Source organism: Haemaphysalis longicornis, unplaced genomic scaffold (genome assembly GCF_048455015.1).
Source record: "Haemaphysalis longicornis isolate Haplotype H1 unplaced genomic scaffold, Haemaphysalis longicornis Haplotype H1 scaffold_1, whole genome shotgun sequence".
NCBI lineage: Eukaryota > Metazoa > Arthropoda > Arachnida > Ixodida > Ixodidae > Haemaphysalis > Haemaphysalis longicornis.
In genome coordinates, this window is record NW_027526203.1 from 440,880,335 (window position 1) to 440,896,102 (window position 15,768).

At 48.7% G+C, this 15,768-nt stretch overlaps 1 protein-coding gene and 1 pseudogene across 1 annotated transcript in view; both read left to right on the forward strand.

The window, feature by feature from the left end:
- LOC144155837 (uncharacterized) overlaps nt 1–15,768 on the forward strand; it is a 148,097-nt gene that overhangs the window by 48,326 nt on the left and 84,003 nt on the right. The window contains exon 2 of the mRNA XM_077687514.1: nt 1,275–1,328. Coding sequence (XP_077543640.1) covers nt 1,275–1,328 — 54 coding nt within the window. The remainder of the gene's footprint in view (nt 1–1,274; nt 1,329–15,768) is intronic.
- On the forward strand, nt 9,153–10,130 carry LOC144141693 (CCR4-NOT transcription complex subunit 7 pseudogene; annotated as a pseudogene).

Consider the following 15,768-nt stretch of genomic DNA (forward strand, 5'->3'; position numbering starts at 1 on the left):
AGGGTGTTGACGCGGCATGGCGTCTTTCTCCCGCAGCTGCTCTCCTCCGTCGCCGTGCCTCACCGCGTATCAGTAGTCACACTCTATCCATCTCGCCGGCAAAACAACGACACCGATGGGGCAGCATGGCGCAACGCCGTCGTAGTAGTCGACGCCGCGCCTCACTGCGCAGCAGTAATCGGCCTCTTTCGAACGGTCCCGTGAAGCTACAACACGCTATTTTTAATCATTCTGAAGGCTACACTTGCATGCAATCTTGCTGTGAACGTGCGCAAAGCAGTGAGAACATTTTTGTGAGAACTTTTTTTTTTTGTCGAGGGGGGCTGGAAGACCCATCGAGGCGCACGTTGCGTGAAACGTCGTATGCGCTGACATGCTATCGTACACAACCTTCCGTGCGCATTTATGAACGCGGTGAAATATCTTTGAAATGATGGGACGAATGGCTGAACGTAATGCAGTGGAGATACATCAGCTTCAAGCTTATGTATGCGATGAAAGAGCAGCTAATCACAGAAAGGGAAGCTTGACCTAGCCATGCGATTGCGACACACCAGGGCGAAAAGAAAACCTATATCGTCGCTTATTCAAAAGAAGATTCGGGCATTTTGCTGGACAGCTAATCCCCCACTGAACAGCAAGGTGCATCATTGGGAGCAGTACCGTGGTTATCACTTCCGCGAAAGGCCCTAGTCTATTTCGAGCGACAACGCGGTCATCGCTGTGTTCGAAATCTGCCGTATTGCATCGTCCGCTAACACAAAGGTTATGTGCTGTCTTCGCCTGCGCTGTCTTCGCCTACGTGTTTCCTGCTGCTCTTTTATGCGCCTTCGCCAAAAGGCAAATTTTCTGTGGTTCCCTGTTTTACTGTGGGCAACCCCGTTGCTTGTTTGTGCCACCCGTGGTTTTCGATAAGTATACAAACGGGCTATCTGGCATCACTTGAGACAATTGTGCAGCGTCTCCATATTTACTTAATGCCGTGCACGTTAAAAGGCGACGCATCTCCCGACGACGTTCTGCTCACAGATGGACGTGTATACGAGCAACAAAGTTAGAGTGAACGTCACGGGGGATTCTCTTGCGAGCCAAAAAAGTAATTCACTTGATCCAGTTTGCGGGACACCAGTTCACACTCCCCCTTCGTTCTCATTTTATCCAAGTCTCCTTTCGTATTTCTTTTTATTGACTGTAGCTGGCGCCGGCAGTAACACCGTGCGCCCATTCTGTTCCGCGTGTCATCTCACGACCGTGTTGATCTCTTGCCTTTCCAGATGGAAATAGGCCTGACCGAGCCTTGCATGCCAAAGGAATGGTGGCCGAACCGGGTAAGTCCTTTTTTTCTTCTCACTTTTCCCGGGGGCTACAGAGGTGGTCCGAACGGGCCGAGCCGGCGTCGGGGGCGGCTACCAGTCAAATAATACAGCCGGGCGAATCGTGATGGTCACCGTGACGAGGCCGAGCGGGCCCGAGATGCGTTGAGCGGAGTCGCGAAAGCCGCGAGTTGGCGTCGCCCTCAAGGGAGCCAGAAATGCGATCACAGTGACGAGCTGCGAGCACTGTGGTCTGCGAGCGTATATGGGACTGACAAGAGGGACTGAAACGTGAGCCGCGAGTTGCGGCGCCGCAGTCGACTGTTGGTTGCAATTCTTGGGGTGTGATCAAAATCTGCCATTTTGAGAATTATACACGACGTTTTTCCAGGATAATACGTACTTCAGAGGAGGTATACATCCCACCGGTAACGACAGAAGAACTAAAGAAGGTTTTGAAAGAAATGAAAGGGGGCAAAGCGCCTGCTGGGGATCAGATAACAGCAGACCTCTTGAAGGATGGCGGGCAAATTGTGCTAGAAAAAATGACCGCGAGTGTACCGGAATCTTGGAAGGACGCGAACATCGTCCTAATCCCTAAGAAAGGTGACATGAAGGACTCGAAAAATTGCAGGTCGGTCACCTTAGTGTCAGTCGTCAACAAGGTATTTACCAAGGTTACCGCTGACAGAATTTCTGCCACCTTAGATTTTTGAGATGAGGTGAGGTATCTGTTATTTCATTTTGTCATTTGTACATCGCATGACCGACGATAGTCAACCTAATTTCAGTCAACCTAATTAACAAGCAGGGTTTCGTAAACGCTATTCAACAATGGACCATATTCACACGATCAATCAGGTGATAGAGAAATGCGCGGAGTATACTCAAACCCTATATATAGCCTTCATAGATTATGAGAAACCATTTGGCTAGGTTGAAACATCAGCAGTCATTCAGGCATCGCGGAATCAGGGTGTAGACGAGCATTACGTGAGAATACCAGATGAACTCTACAATGGATCCACAGCTACCCTAGTCCTCCATAAGGAGAGCAGTAAAATACCTATAAGGAAGGGCGCCAGACAAGGAGACACGATCTCTTCAATGTTATTCACAGCATGTTTACAATAGGTATTAAGAACATTGGACTGGGAACAGATGGGCGTAAGCGTTACAGGAAAATACCTCAGTAACCTCAGATTTGCTGATGATGTTGTCTTGCTAAGTATCTCGTGGGACGAATTGCAAAGCATGTATACCGCACTGGACAAGCACAGTAGAACCATGCACGCCTGAAAATTAATATGCAGAAAACTAAAGTAATGCTCAAACACCTCGGGAGAGCACAGCGGTTTGAGATAGGTGACAAGGCAGTGGAAGTGGTAAGCGAATATATCTACACAGGCCAAGTAGTGACCCCTGATCCCAACCATTAAGCAGAGATAATTAGAAGAATAAAAATGGGGTGGAGTGCATTCGGCAGGCATTCTCAGATAATGAATGGCAGCCTACCACTGTCCCTGAAGAAGAAAGTGTATGACAGCTGCATCTTACCGGTACTCACCTACGGGGCAGAAACTTGGAGGCTCACAAAAAGGGTTCAACTTAAATTGAGGACGACTCAACGAGCAATGGAACGGAAGGTGATAGGTGTAACATTAGAGAGTTTTAGCAGTCCGTCCGTTCCGTCATGTACGTTGCTACCGGGTTTACCGGGTCCCGTCTGCGCCTGCGCGCGCGGAAGGGCGAGGAGGACGGGCGAGGAGGCGCGAACATGGCGAAGGCAGCCGCACGGAACTAATCCCCCTACCGTGACGAATGCCCAAGTGCCCAGACGCGTCCCGGTCAACCCGGTAGCAACGTACATGACGGAGCGGACGGATAGCTAAAACTCTCTATTAAGGGACAAGAAGAGAGCGGAATGGGTCAGAGAACAAGCGCAGGTTAAGGACACATTAGTAGAAATTAAGAAGAAGAAATGGGTGTGGGCAGGGAATGTAATGCGAAGGCAAGATAACCGTTGGTCATTAAGCGTAACAGAGTGAATCACTAGAGGAGGCAAGCGTGGCAGAGGGCGGCAAAAGGTTAGATGGGCGGGTGAGATGAAGCAATTGGAGATCTATGGGAGAGGCCTTCGACCTGCAAAAGGCGTAGGTAGGCTGACGACGACGACGACGACGACGATGATGATGATGACATGACGTTTTGTGGCGAGGAGGGCAGCGCCTCTGTGATAACGTTCCAGCATTCCCTGTCGGGTCTCAAATATTATGAGCAATACATAACATAACAAAACTTCATTAGAGAGGGCGGACGCGTCGATCGGCTTGGGGAATAATAGCCCGGGGGGTTGAAGGTTACGTTCGGCGGTCGACGCCGGAGAAGCGCGCGAGAGAAAGGAGCGTCTGCCGTGTAGTGGCGGGTTACAGCGTCGTTGTCCAGTCCACAAGCCGCAGGACGACGGGCGGGAGACACTTAAAGCGGAGCTTTTGGAGGCCTTGACACTCCCACAATATGTGGTGTACAGTGGGCGTGGCTTCTGTGGAGCAGGAGGTTCAGGAAACTGCGACCACAGGTTGCTGACCCTGGACGGCATGCTGGTGACGTTTTGGCACAAAGGCACTTGGCACTTGGCCAACAGATCATCGGTGAGCGCGGCACCAGCTCGTGCCTTGTGCAGAAGAACTTGTGCGCCCCGGGGCAATCCATCGGGCAGGGGAGCGGGGGCTGGTGGAAACCACTGCTTGTGCCCTATTTATGGACGGCGAGGGGTTCTATTGTTTCCTTGGCGCGAAATAAGCTAAATACCTCGAAATATGCCGCCCGGAAACCACATTTCTGGCCAGAATGCCGAGCTACACTGTTTCAAATAGGCCCCCTAAATAATCGAAAATAAAGGCGACCTGTCTTACCACTGCTGACGTTGCAATTAGTTTATTTGCAAAGCAGAAAGCCGCGTGGAAACATGGCCTCCCATCCGCAAACGTACACTTTCGCCGAGAGCTGAATTGGGCATCAGACAAGCGACGCCGCAAACCTGCCGGGCTTTGAAAAACGTTTAAATTGTTGGTTGACGCGACCTCCGACACCAGAACTAACTAACGGGCGCTTGGTATAGGAGATGGTTCCAGGTGAATTTAGAGCTGTTTGGTTCTAGGATAGAACGTGCACGCGGGCGCCAGTTTCCAAAATTCACCCGCGAGGGCCACGGGTCAGTGCATTGTTCGGTGGGACCGGCCGGCTGCATTTACATTTTGGTGGAACGGAGCCAAGCCCGCATTGTTTACCAAGATTCAAAGAAGCCTCGGCGCCTTGGAATTCCGCAAGAACTGTCATTTTCAGATTGCCAGCAGCTGCTTCGTTTTCTAAAACTTCAGCTGTTCAGCGTGCTTTTTAATACGAAAGCGGCGTTAAGGAGCTCCTGTCGCAGAAAAACCAGCGTCGGTGCCGGGAGGCGAAAATATTATTATTAAAAATTTGAGTCTCATGGAGGAGCTCAAAGTTTCCATCAAAAGACGCGTCTGCGCACGAGCCTCCTGCTCCGGTTCGCGTCCAACCTGCTAGATATTTTGCCTCGCCGCGTCGGAAACCGGAGAGCTCGGACCCTCGGCCACCGTGAGAGAAGACGTGTGCGATGGACGCGGTGCCGCCGGTGGGCCGCTCTCCTGAGTCGTCCTCTTCCACGAGTGCGGATGGCGCGTCCACGTCTGCTCCTGCTCGGCTATAGCGCTCCACTCTTGAAGGCGAAGCTTAAAGTGACAGACGACTGATTTTTGTCGACTATATTTTCTTTATCCCAAATAAAAAGGCATCAATTACAATACTTTAACCCGAAACGGTGTTGCTGATAACGCCCTGGAACTTCTGAAATCGGAATTTCAGGAATGCTGGCAACCATGTCAGTGCGCCGTGCGGCAACACACTTTTACCTGCACGTGAGATTTAAAAAGGTATTTAAAAACTTGTCCCCTGCTAAAACGCAATAATGTTGCGACGTATCCTATTCCTTTATGCGTAGGGCGAGCAGACGTCCCGTCTTGGCCGGGACAGTCCCGTTTTTGGGGTCCACTTCTTGCGTCCCGTCTTTTTGTTCCGATAAACAATAATGTTCCGTTTTAGCAGGAGTGCATAGTTTCGAAATTCGCGTCAAGCAAGTTGATCGAACCAAAAGTGTGCCGACCCGTTACATGCACATTTTACAAATGTGACATTGGGTACTTTCAAATATTTATCAAGAGTGTACAATTTAAACCTATTCTTACCAAGGAACGCTTTGAACTTTCTTGCCGAAGACGACTTTGAAGAGGCACTACTTTACCTGTAAACCATTGTCAAGCAAAACATTGAAAAGAAGCTAGAAGGTTGGAACTCTTCAGGTATTTCTGTCTCTGAGAGATGGATGCAAGTCTTTAAACAGATGACAACAGGATGTACGATGGGCTGAGATTTCACGCGTCGCGGAACTGGCCCTCTGTTTTCCTGGAAACGCGGCTCTAATGGGGCGAGTTTTTTTTTTTTTTTCCATTGTGAACTCGGCGTGGACATCAACCTTCTGTCAACATTGCGTGCAGTGTTACTTGTGCGGCTGAACTTTCCGTACGTGCGGATAATTTTGCAACCGAGTGTTGCGCGATAAGGTCTCGCTTCAAAAATATAAATCGTAGGCATCATACGCCGACGATTGAAGCGGTACCCTCGAAATGATGCACATAATTGAAGTGTGAGTGGGATTGTTCCATCAGCTTGAATTGAGGAGCAGTGCAAAATGTAACGTTTTAAATAAAATTAGTTCTCGCATTAGAATGTTTTCCTTCCCCCAATCCCAACCATTTGTCTTTTGTACGTCTCCACCCCCCCCCCCCCCCCCGTCCCGTTTTCTACCTCCAGGAATATGGTCACCCCATTAATGCAGTTTTTGAATAACGCGTTGAAACCGACGGAGTTGTTTGGACACGTAACGTTGTTTCACATTTAGACACTATACATGTGTCTAGACACTACCTGTGCCTTTCAAACTAGAGAAATTTTAGTACAAAATTAAAATAATTTTCGCCTGTTTATTTAGAAATTACTTGCGATTACACCAGTATATAAAACGCTGGCTTTCATGTGAGCTTGAGGACATGCACTTCACAAAAATCTGTTGTCTATCCATTTAAGCGTCCTCCGACTTTGCCGTTTGCGTACATGCGCACCCAGATCAAAACACGAATATCTGGGGAAACACGCAGCCGCATACCGATTTTTTAACAGCAGTGCGCCTCGGCCCTGATACATGATACATTTCGCCTGAACTCCACAATGTCTGTTATCAGTGGCACCTATGACGTGCATCTATATTCAGCTGTACATCGGATTTATAATCGCCCTCAATGCGAAGTAAAGCGTAGTTGTTGTGTGCCTCTGTCCCGTTGACATTATTTTTTCTGAAGTTGGGGTTGGTGTGTTTGAACCGAAATCTTGAGGTGAAATACCAACGAGCTCGTATTGCACTTCAATTCTGTATCTATACGTCTAATTGCGAGACTACTAGACCAACATATACGCAAGTCATCCATGTAAATATCTTAGGCTTTTTTTATGTACATAAAAAATTGCGACCGCGCTGTTGTCTTTATTGAACAATATGGCGACCAAAGTACAGCGCAGCACACAAGTAGACCAATGCAACTGTGTTCGTGATGAAGTCGTACAAAATAAAAAAAAAAAAAACGGACGTTCTGCAATCATTGTCCTAAGAAGACGACAATGAGAGTTGAATCACGTTCGCGCTATGCGGCCCTAATGCCAAGGGTATCATCGTATAGTCGTTACCGCACATGTGGGAGATACTTCAGGACGACCGCTATTGCGATTTAACGCAATTTGAAAGTGGGGCTCCGGCGGTGGTGACGTCACAAAGCAAGCGCCCCAGTTGGATGCGGAACATGTCGTGCAGCGTGCTAGCACCAGTTTAGTGCCGCAATTGCCGCCGATGAGTTGCTGTACACACACGTGTATTAAAGCGGTGCGGAAATCCTCAGCAACGAGAAACGCGAAAATAACTCCGTTTTTAAAGCAAAGCTTTCTACTTTACCAGCCAACGGTTTCTTCGCGGCGTGCACGACAAGAAACTCCCAACGCGGCTCGGGAGGGGGGGGGGGGGGGGGGGGCGCTTTTCACTCACGGAGCACAGTGTAGATGGCGCGGCGAGGGGGCGCTATTACCCAGCGTTCCCCGCGCGCCGGAGTGTACTCAAAGCAGACGACAAAGCCGACCATTTCGTCGGCTTTGTCGTCTGCTTCGGCGACGGTTGTTTTGGCCTGTTTTGGTGCAGCTTCGCGTCCATTGCGCCCTTCCTTCGCAGGGCTTGATTAACTTGTTCGACAGCACCTCCGGGTAACCCGGACCCGACGGAATTAAGTGGTCGTACGGGAAAGATACGTTACGGATTGGTTTGCAGGGCGGGAAAACCAAATGTACAAACCACATACAGTCATCTGGCCGCTAGAGAAACGCTACCTTTTTAGAGAAACGCTACCACGAATGGGACTCACTTTTCTGAAGTGCTGAATACCAATTTGGTTGTTTTAACAAGTATTACAAAAGGCGAAAGGAGCAACTGGTTCTGATAAATGGCGATTATAAAAGTTCCCTCAGCTTTCTCGCAATTCTCGAACTTACTAAACTAACTAGTTTAAATCGGTATAAAGGGGAATCACCTAAGCTCACATTCCGAATTGTTTCGGTGTCTGCGCTTGTGTCGCACGGTGGTGTAGCCCCGAGCTAGCACATCAGGATGGCTAGGTTGCGCTGTCTCACCATTCGAAAGACGCTCCTCTCCGTTTTATTTCTGCCGACGCACGGCCGTGCTACAGCGGCGGCGTCCGCCTCTCTAGCCCGGCCGTGGCCGACGCTGCTGCGTTCGGGACGCCGCCCCCGCAAATTCAGGTAACGGCTGGCAGAATCTCTGGTTTTACTTTTTGTAGAGTCACATGCGTGAATTCAAGTGACGTCGCATGGGCAGTTGTTGGTGTCGTTTACACCTTCGCTTTCCAACCCCCTTCACACCGTGAATTGTAGCCAATTTTTTTTCGTTTTCTTGAACCTATAAAATCCAAGCCCTACCACGCCGGCGTTTTAATTTGGAAACATTTTAATTTGGAAACATTAAACGGCCCGTAGAGGGAAATAGCCGGTGTATAGGGCTACGAACGGCTTCCAACCCACTCTACAGCGAACCGTTCCATAGAAGCGCGCGCTTAGCATTAATAAAACGCAAGTGCCGCGCTGTTGAGCGATTCCTGGGCATGGGCCGAGCCAAGTAGAAAGCGAGGAGCACGGATGGGGCTGCTGCCTCTGTCCGGCGTCCGGCGGCAGCTCCACGGCACTCTTCTCGATGGCCTCACCAGCGAGTCAGGCGGTACAATTATCAGCAATATCGTGCAAAAGATTCCGGTCTACAGTCAGCATGCTAAGGAAGAAGCTATAAAAATACAATCCGAAGCAATCTAATCGCAAAAAACGCAAACATCCCGCATGCGAAACAGGAAAAAATCACTCGCAGCGCAAAACTCCGTGGCGTTCAATTGGACATTGATGGTTTCCAGGTCATAAGAAGTGCTTAGTTGTCCTTTCTTTCTGTTCTGCGCATGCAGATTCATGAGAAACTATGCATTGGGCATGTGCTGTTTGTTTTGGTGGCTTATATGAATGTTGATGTATTTGCGTTCGCACCTATGGTAAACGAATCTGGCGTAGTGAAAAAGCGCAGCGGCAGAAGAAGATGACGGTGTCAGTCGCACGCACAGGAGCCATTGCTTCCTCAGAACAGCTGGAGGTCGGCGCTCAGTCGTCATGCTCGGTTCCGGCGCTAGACGCACCAGCCAGGGGACCAACGACGTGAGCACAGGGCAGAAAACTCTCGCGGAACCGTGCACCATTCGCGATGTGTGGGCCGCCAACTTGGATGAGGAATTTGACACGATCATGTACCTCGTCCAGAAGTACACGTACGTCGCGATCGACACGGAGTTCCCGGGTCTCCTGGTGAGGCCCGAAAACAACGAGCTCGAGCCTCCGCTGTACCAGTACGCGCTGGTTCGAGACAATGTCAACATGCTGAAGCTGATCCAGCTGGGCTTCAGTTTCCTGGACGAGAACGGGGAGCCGGCACCAGGCTGCTCAACTTGGCAGTTTAACTTCAAATTCAGCGTCAAGGAGGACGACTATGCGGAGGATGCCATCCCCTTTCTGTTAGAACACGGCATTCAACTGGACAGGCACGAACGAGAAGGCATTGAGCCAAACGAGTTCGCCGAGCGATGCACCACGTCTGGCGTCGTCCTGTCGGACAGCGTCAAGTGCCTCTGCTTTTATGGGCCGTACGACTTTGGCTATCTGCTCAAGGTTCTGACGGGGCAGAACTTGCCGCAGGAGGAGTCTGAGTTTTTCGAGCTGCTCCGCATGTACTTCCCGGCAATCTACGACATAAAGTGCATCATGCCGAGCTGCCCCGGTCTCTGGGGAGGCCTGCAGAACGTAGCGAACGTCCTGCAGGTTCGACGAGTGGGGCCTGAACATCAAGCTGGAAGTGACAGCATGCTCACCGGGGCTGTTTTCTTCAGGTTGCGCGAAGTGTACTTCGGAGGCGTAATGGACGACAAGTATTGTGGGCTGATATCCGGCCTGGGAGGAGTTAACTTCATACTGTACGGCAGCACGTGGTACGGCACTGAACCCGTGAACAGCTCGGAGGGACAAGAAAGTACCTGTGCGGCCGAGCCGGAAGATCCCTGCCGCGCTGAGCCCCGCAGTGACCAGGCCCCATCGTGACAGCTCCCGGCTCTCGCCCTGGACAAAATTTGGTGACTTACGAAGGATGTGTGCACGCTGACCAGCCTTCTCTGTGGCCTCTGCACTCAAATTATGAAGACGCAGGCTTCAAAGCCGTTCGTGGTTGACTTTATTTCTTTTGCTCTCAAATTATGAAGACGCAGGCTTCAAAGCCGTTCATGGTTGAATTTTCTTTCTTTTCTGGTGTTTTTCTACATCTCATAAAAGTCCTTCTGTCTTTTACACAGTCATTAGTTATATTTTATTCCTCACCTTTTTCGGAGCCCCATCCTTTTTTCTTTTCTACGCGAAGCAAAAAAAAAAAGTCTGACGGCCGCCCCCACAGGATACGTTTCCGTTGCCTTATGTGACTGTTTGTTCTCGAGTTCCTATCGAAACGTCCTCAGCACTGCTTCGACGTGTTCGCACTGTTATTATTTGGCGGGATGGCATCTTCTTCTTCACCGAAATTTCTGCTCATTGATCTGAAGGTTTGATTAGATTTGTGCAGCCTGCTAAAAAAACATATTTCTGTTCTCTAAAATCTTGGAACAGTTGCAACTCAGAGCAGGAAAAGTTCCCGCTGCCGAGAACGTCTTCTCAACTTACTACAATTCACTGAACCGGTCACTTTTAACTGGCGTTTTCTCGGTGCAGAATTAATAACCCACGAAGGGAAAAGGAATAGCTTACGGAACGTGGAAATTATGTGAATTCCTTAAAAGAAAAAAAAGTACTGAGGGGAACTGTCGGACAGGCTTCGGCATTTCAATGTTCTTGACTTGAGTGTCCCATTTCTGGACGGTCATTTACCACAGGCACTGGGACCAAAGACCTACACAATGCGGTATCACTCTTTTCTGATATTCTAAACAGTTTGGAGCTCACTAAAACGTCGAAAGAAAACTTGGGTCGGGCCAACGTGCCACGGAAAGAATGACGGGAGTAACGCTCAGTGAAGAATCACGCGTCTTCAATTGGGGAGCATACTCGGGTGGACGATATCCTCCCAGCTCATGTTAGGAGAAAAGAGTGGAGCTGTGTCGGCCATGTATTGCGGAGAATTGACAACCAGTGACAACTGGAAGATAACGGAATGGCGTCGAGAGACACGACTAGAAGTAAGGAAATCCCGCGGTTCAGCTTCACCACCGTGCACTGCAGTGGCCCATTCCCTGCCGCCAACAAAGCGAATGCGGCAAATGACAGCGGCGGGCATCATTTTGACTCAAAAATGTGACCTGCGCGGTGACACTGCGCAGTGCAGAACGCCAGGCTACACCGCAGCTTAGGTCGAACTTTTGGAATAAATCGGGGGCTCGAAGCCGTAATGTCATTGTTTGCTGCGCGGAATGGTCCATCGGATGCGCGTGGTGAAAATGAACCACGGGATTGTATCAGCATTGTCTTTGTTATCGTCGGTGTTATACCGTATGCACCGCCTTTGCTTCTTACTAGAAAGCGTGCTCTATTTGTTCACACATCGCGCTTCGTGTCACTGGTTTAATGCCAACTCCGACTATTTTCTGCTGAGGCCTGCCTCGGTTGCTCCAAAATAAATCGCTTTCCAAGCGAAATTGAATCTGTTATAACTGGATATGCGATCTTTTGACCATCGGTAAAAAAGGCAGAGGGTCGTCTGTATTATAGCGTATAGCACATTACTATGATGCAGGTACAGCCTTGGCGCGCTAAACCCCACATTGCTAACACAAAATAAAAGCCACTTTTTCCCCACACAGTTGCCCATAGTAAATTAACCTTCCTAATTAGAAGCAAGCCAGCAAGTATTCATACGCCAAAGCAAGAAAGCGTGGCGGGTTGTTGATCACCATAATCATCACCATAACCATTACCTGGCACGTCGAAGGCCTCTACTGTAGATTTCCATCCTGCGCTATCCGTTGTGTACCTCGAATCACACTTCAATCAAGCTATCTGTCGTCATAGCTTCTTTTTTTTTTTTAACGAATATATACTAGAGGGAATTCTGGCGCTGGCGTCCACGCCAGCCTCGTTTAGGCGAGCGTGCCGTCATATACCGCAAATAGGGTTCCATTTTTACTTGCCGTGGTTCGCGAACAAGCTCAAAAGTTGTCTGAGGCTGCAAAAAATTGTTGTTAAAATACTATTCGAAGTTTCTTTATGAATATAGAGATACAGCTCATAAAAATACTTTTATAGGAATGTGGAATGCAACGTGGGGGAGGCAAAAAAGTTGCCCTGTTATTGCCTTTATTGTGAGGGGCCACAAGCAGGCCCCCAAATTTGAATAAATTAGCGTGAAACGCCGTCTGTCGTTTCCTATTCCTTGATCGTATCTCGGTAGTAAGTGCGTTATCCTACCCGCCGCGGTGGCTCAGTGGCTAAGGCGTTGCGCTGCTGAGCACGAGGTCGCGGGTTCGATTCCCGGCCGCGGCGGCCGCTTTTCTGATGGAGGTGAAAAGCAAAAACGCCCGTGTGTACGAGATTTCGGCGCACGTTAAAGATCCCCAGGTGGTCAAAATTAATCCGGAGCCCTCCACTACGGCGCGCCTCATCGCCTGCGTTGCGTCGGCGCGTTAAACCCTACAATCAATCAAATCAAGTGCGTTATCCTGATGCATATATACAACTAACTTGGAATCATCCCCGTGCATCCACACTCCATTTCGACAGCTCTTTCCAAATGCGTATTTGCGTGGCGTCTCCAGTGGAAAAAGAAAATAAAGTAAGCGTGCAACCGCTGAATGAAATCGTTGGAGAAATGTTAAACTTCATAGATAGTATTTTACTAATAAAACAGCAGCCGTTATTTGAACAATTTCAGGCAATGCAGTAAAGGAGTTGAACATCGCAGTGCATCGTCTGCTAGTTCACCTTCCTGCCGACAGACAGCAGCGAAGCGAAATACGCATTTCACCATCGTCACCGAAACCAGGACAAAAATCAGCTGTCTTTTTTTTTTTTTTTGATACATGGGTCTCTATGAGGAATTTCGCAACACCATATATTGAAGAACGCTGGTTGAGGGTCCGTTCCGCCCCTGCACGCACGTGAGGCGGCCTCGATCAGGAAGTTTGAGTATTTGCCGTCAAGGTAGCAGCGATTCACCATTTCTATATATGTAACAGCGGGAGAGCCGATAGAAACTTATTCTCGAAAGCACGAGCCTGGGGCTCTGTTTGCATGCCATAATAAGCTGAGACAACGGGAATGGGCCAAGTTCCGGTTATTTTACACAACACTGACGCCATCTGTAGGGGCATCTTTGAACACGTGCGCACTCTTTTACCTCTCTAATCTAACTAGGGTCCCGATGTAACTAAACACGCGTGTTACCTGGGTTACCACCACCCTCCGCTCCGTTCCGGGTCACGTAGTGTGGAGGTTGCGCCGCTTCACAACAACTCACAAGTCAGCGCTCACAGCTGATGTGCTTTGTTTTTATCGCTGCTCTGGAACTGTCATGCGCACGCATACAACACACACGCACACGCACGCGCACACGCGCACGCACACGCACAGAGAGAGAGAGAGAGAGAGAGAGAGAGAGAGAGAGAGAGAGAGAGAGAGAGAGAGAGAGAGAGAGAGAGAGAGAGAGAGAGAGAGAGAGAGAGAGAGAGAGTGTGCCATCCACAATGCGATTAGGGTCTTTCGATCGTCTTCAGGTGACACACGATACCGCCCCGTTGTTCTCCTAAAAGGACGTTTGTAAACCCTGTTTAAACCCGATGTCTCCCCGGAGAGTTTGTCGTTTACTGATATATTCATTGTTACAAATTTGGCAGTAGTGCGAGATTAAATTCCTCTGTCACGAAAAAAATGCGCGGACTATGCATAAAGCTTAGCAGAGTGCTTCCGAATTCCGAGCAAGTATGTCACCATACTGAATACTTTTACCCATTGCAACATCCCATTTGTTTCGATAACAGCCTACGAAGACTCGCAAGCGGTTTCGCCTGTGCGTGGCTGGAGATAATTGTCAAAGCATGACTACCAGCACCAAAGAAAATCTCAAGGTGGCCTGGCGGCACCCCGTAGCAGATGTCAGACCAACGCTTTTCCTAGTTACGCATTGAAGTGAACCTCATTTGTTGCACGGCAAAAACAGTCCTTTCAAAATACAGGTATTGTTTTAGCTGGACGACTTCCTTGTCGCGCTGTTGCAAACTCTCTGGCTTTCATTGCAAATTTCAAAATGCTTGTGGCAGGAAGGTAACAACGCTGCGGAATATTTTGTTACAATAAAAATAAACCCCGAGTTTCTGAAAATTTTTAAGGACCCAATTTCTACCCGTTTCGCAACATCGAAAATAACACCCACTTTTCACCCAAATTTTAAAAAATTATGGCACCTAAAAGGAAGGACCCTAAATGATGAGCATTTGGCTCCAAGCAAAAAATTATCCGTACTAATTTGGTTCGGGTCGACCTTTCGTTATCGAATCATCATCATCAGTATTCACGAAAGATGACGGGGATGATGAGGACGACAATGAAGAATTTTTTTCCTTTTTCACGGATTCAAAAAGCTTTCCAACCGCTTTAAATTTTCTTTATACAGTGTCCTGTAAATAGATAATAAACGTTTTTCTTTTCATTTGTTCGACCACTGATGATTGGCTCATCCCCTGACTCGGTATGTGCCATACTCAAAGGAACAGCAACAACAACAGCGAAACACATGCGCGGAGAGCGTAGGAGAGGAACGTCATTGATGACGTTGCGTGCGAAATATGGGGGTAGGCATATAGGGGGGAGGCGTCCCCTGGTCCCGACGACGACGCACCGAAAATTCGCACGCAGCATGTCTCTCGAATTGCTCGAATTGTTGCGAACGGGAGCGCGGAGCGGTCACCGCGTCGAAAACCGGATTTCTCTCCCGCACATGTGTCTGACGCTTGATGCGCCGTAAGGTACGCGTGTCACAACGCACTTTCATGGTCATTGTGATAGTAAAAGACTCAAATCAATCAATCAATCAATCAATCAATCAATCAATCAATCAATCAATCAATCAATCAATCAATCAATGGCACACGTTTCGCGGGGGCACAGTGCGAAGGTGTTGCGCCACTAAGCACAAGCTCGTGGAGACGATTCCGACCGCGACGTCTATTTTTCTGATAGAGGCGAAACACGAGAATGCCCGCGTCTTAAGATTTCGGCACACCTGATAGCCCAAGTAACAAAACGGCAACTAAACAAAAATATATGTGCATAACGTGCATATGCGACGAAGAAAAGTTTGAAGCGAGACTAAATTTAAAAAAATTGATTGCAACATATATGATTTGGTCAGCTTGAAAAATGCGTGTTCTTACCAATGCCTTCAACAGAGGAATCAGCACTACGTTTTTGCATGCTGCGGAAAGTTCCCGCAATGGAATGCTGCAGTTTTATTCAATTGCGAAAAATTTCCTGGCACAAGAGGAAGCCACACCTGGAGTGATGTACCCGAAGAAGCATTTTACGGAGCATGCTACTCAGGGAAATCGTCTCAGAAAGCCGGTTTTTCAAATTATACTGCTAGAACCTGCAACTAGTTCTTCTGCGGTATCGTCTGATGGCCGTGCACAAGGCGAGACCGATTTATTGATATTTTGTTAGCTTATTTTGTCATTAACATAATTTTTGTTTTGTCGTCAACCCCCCG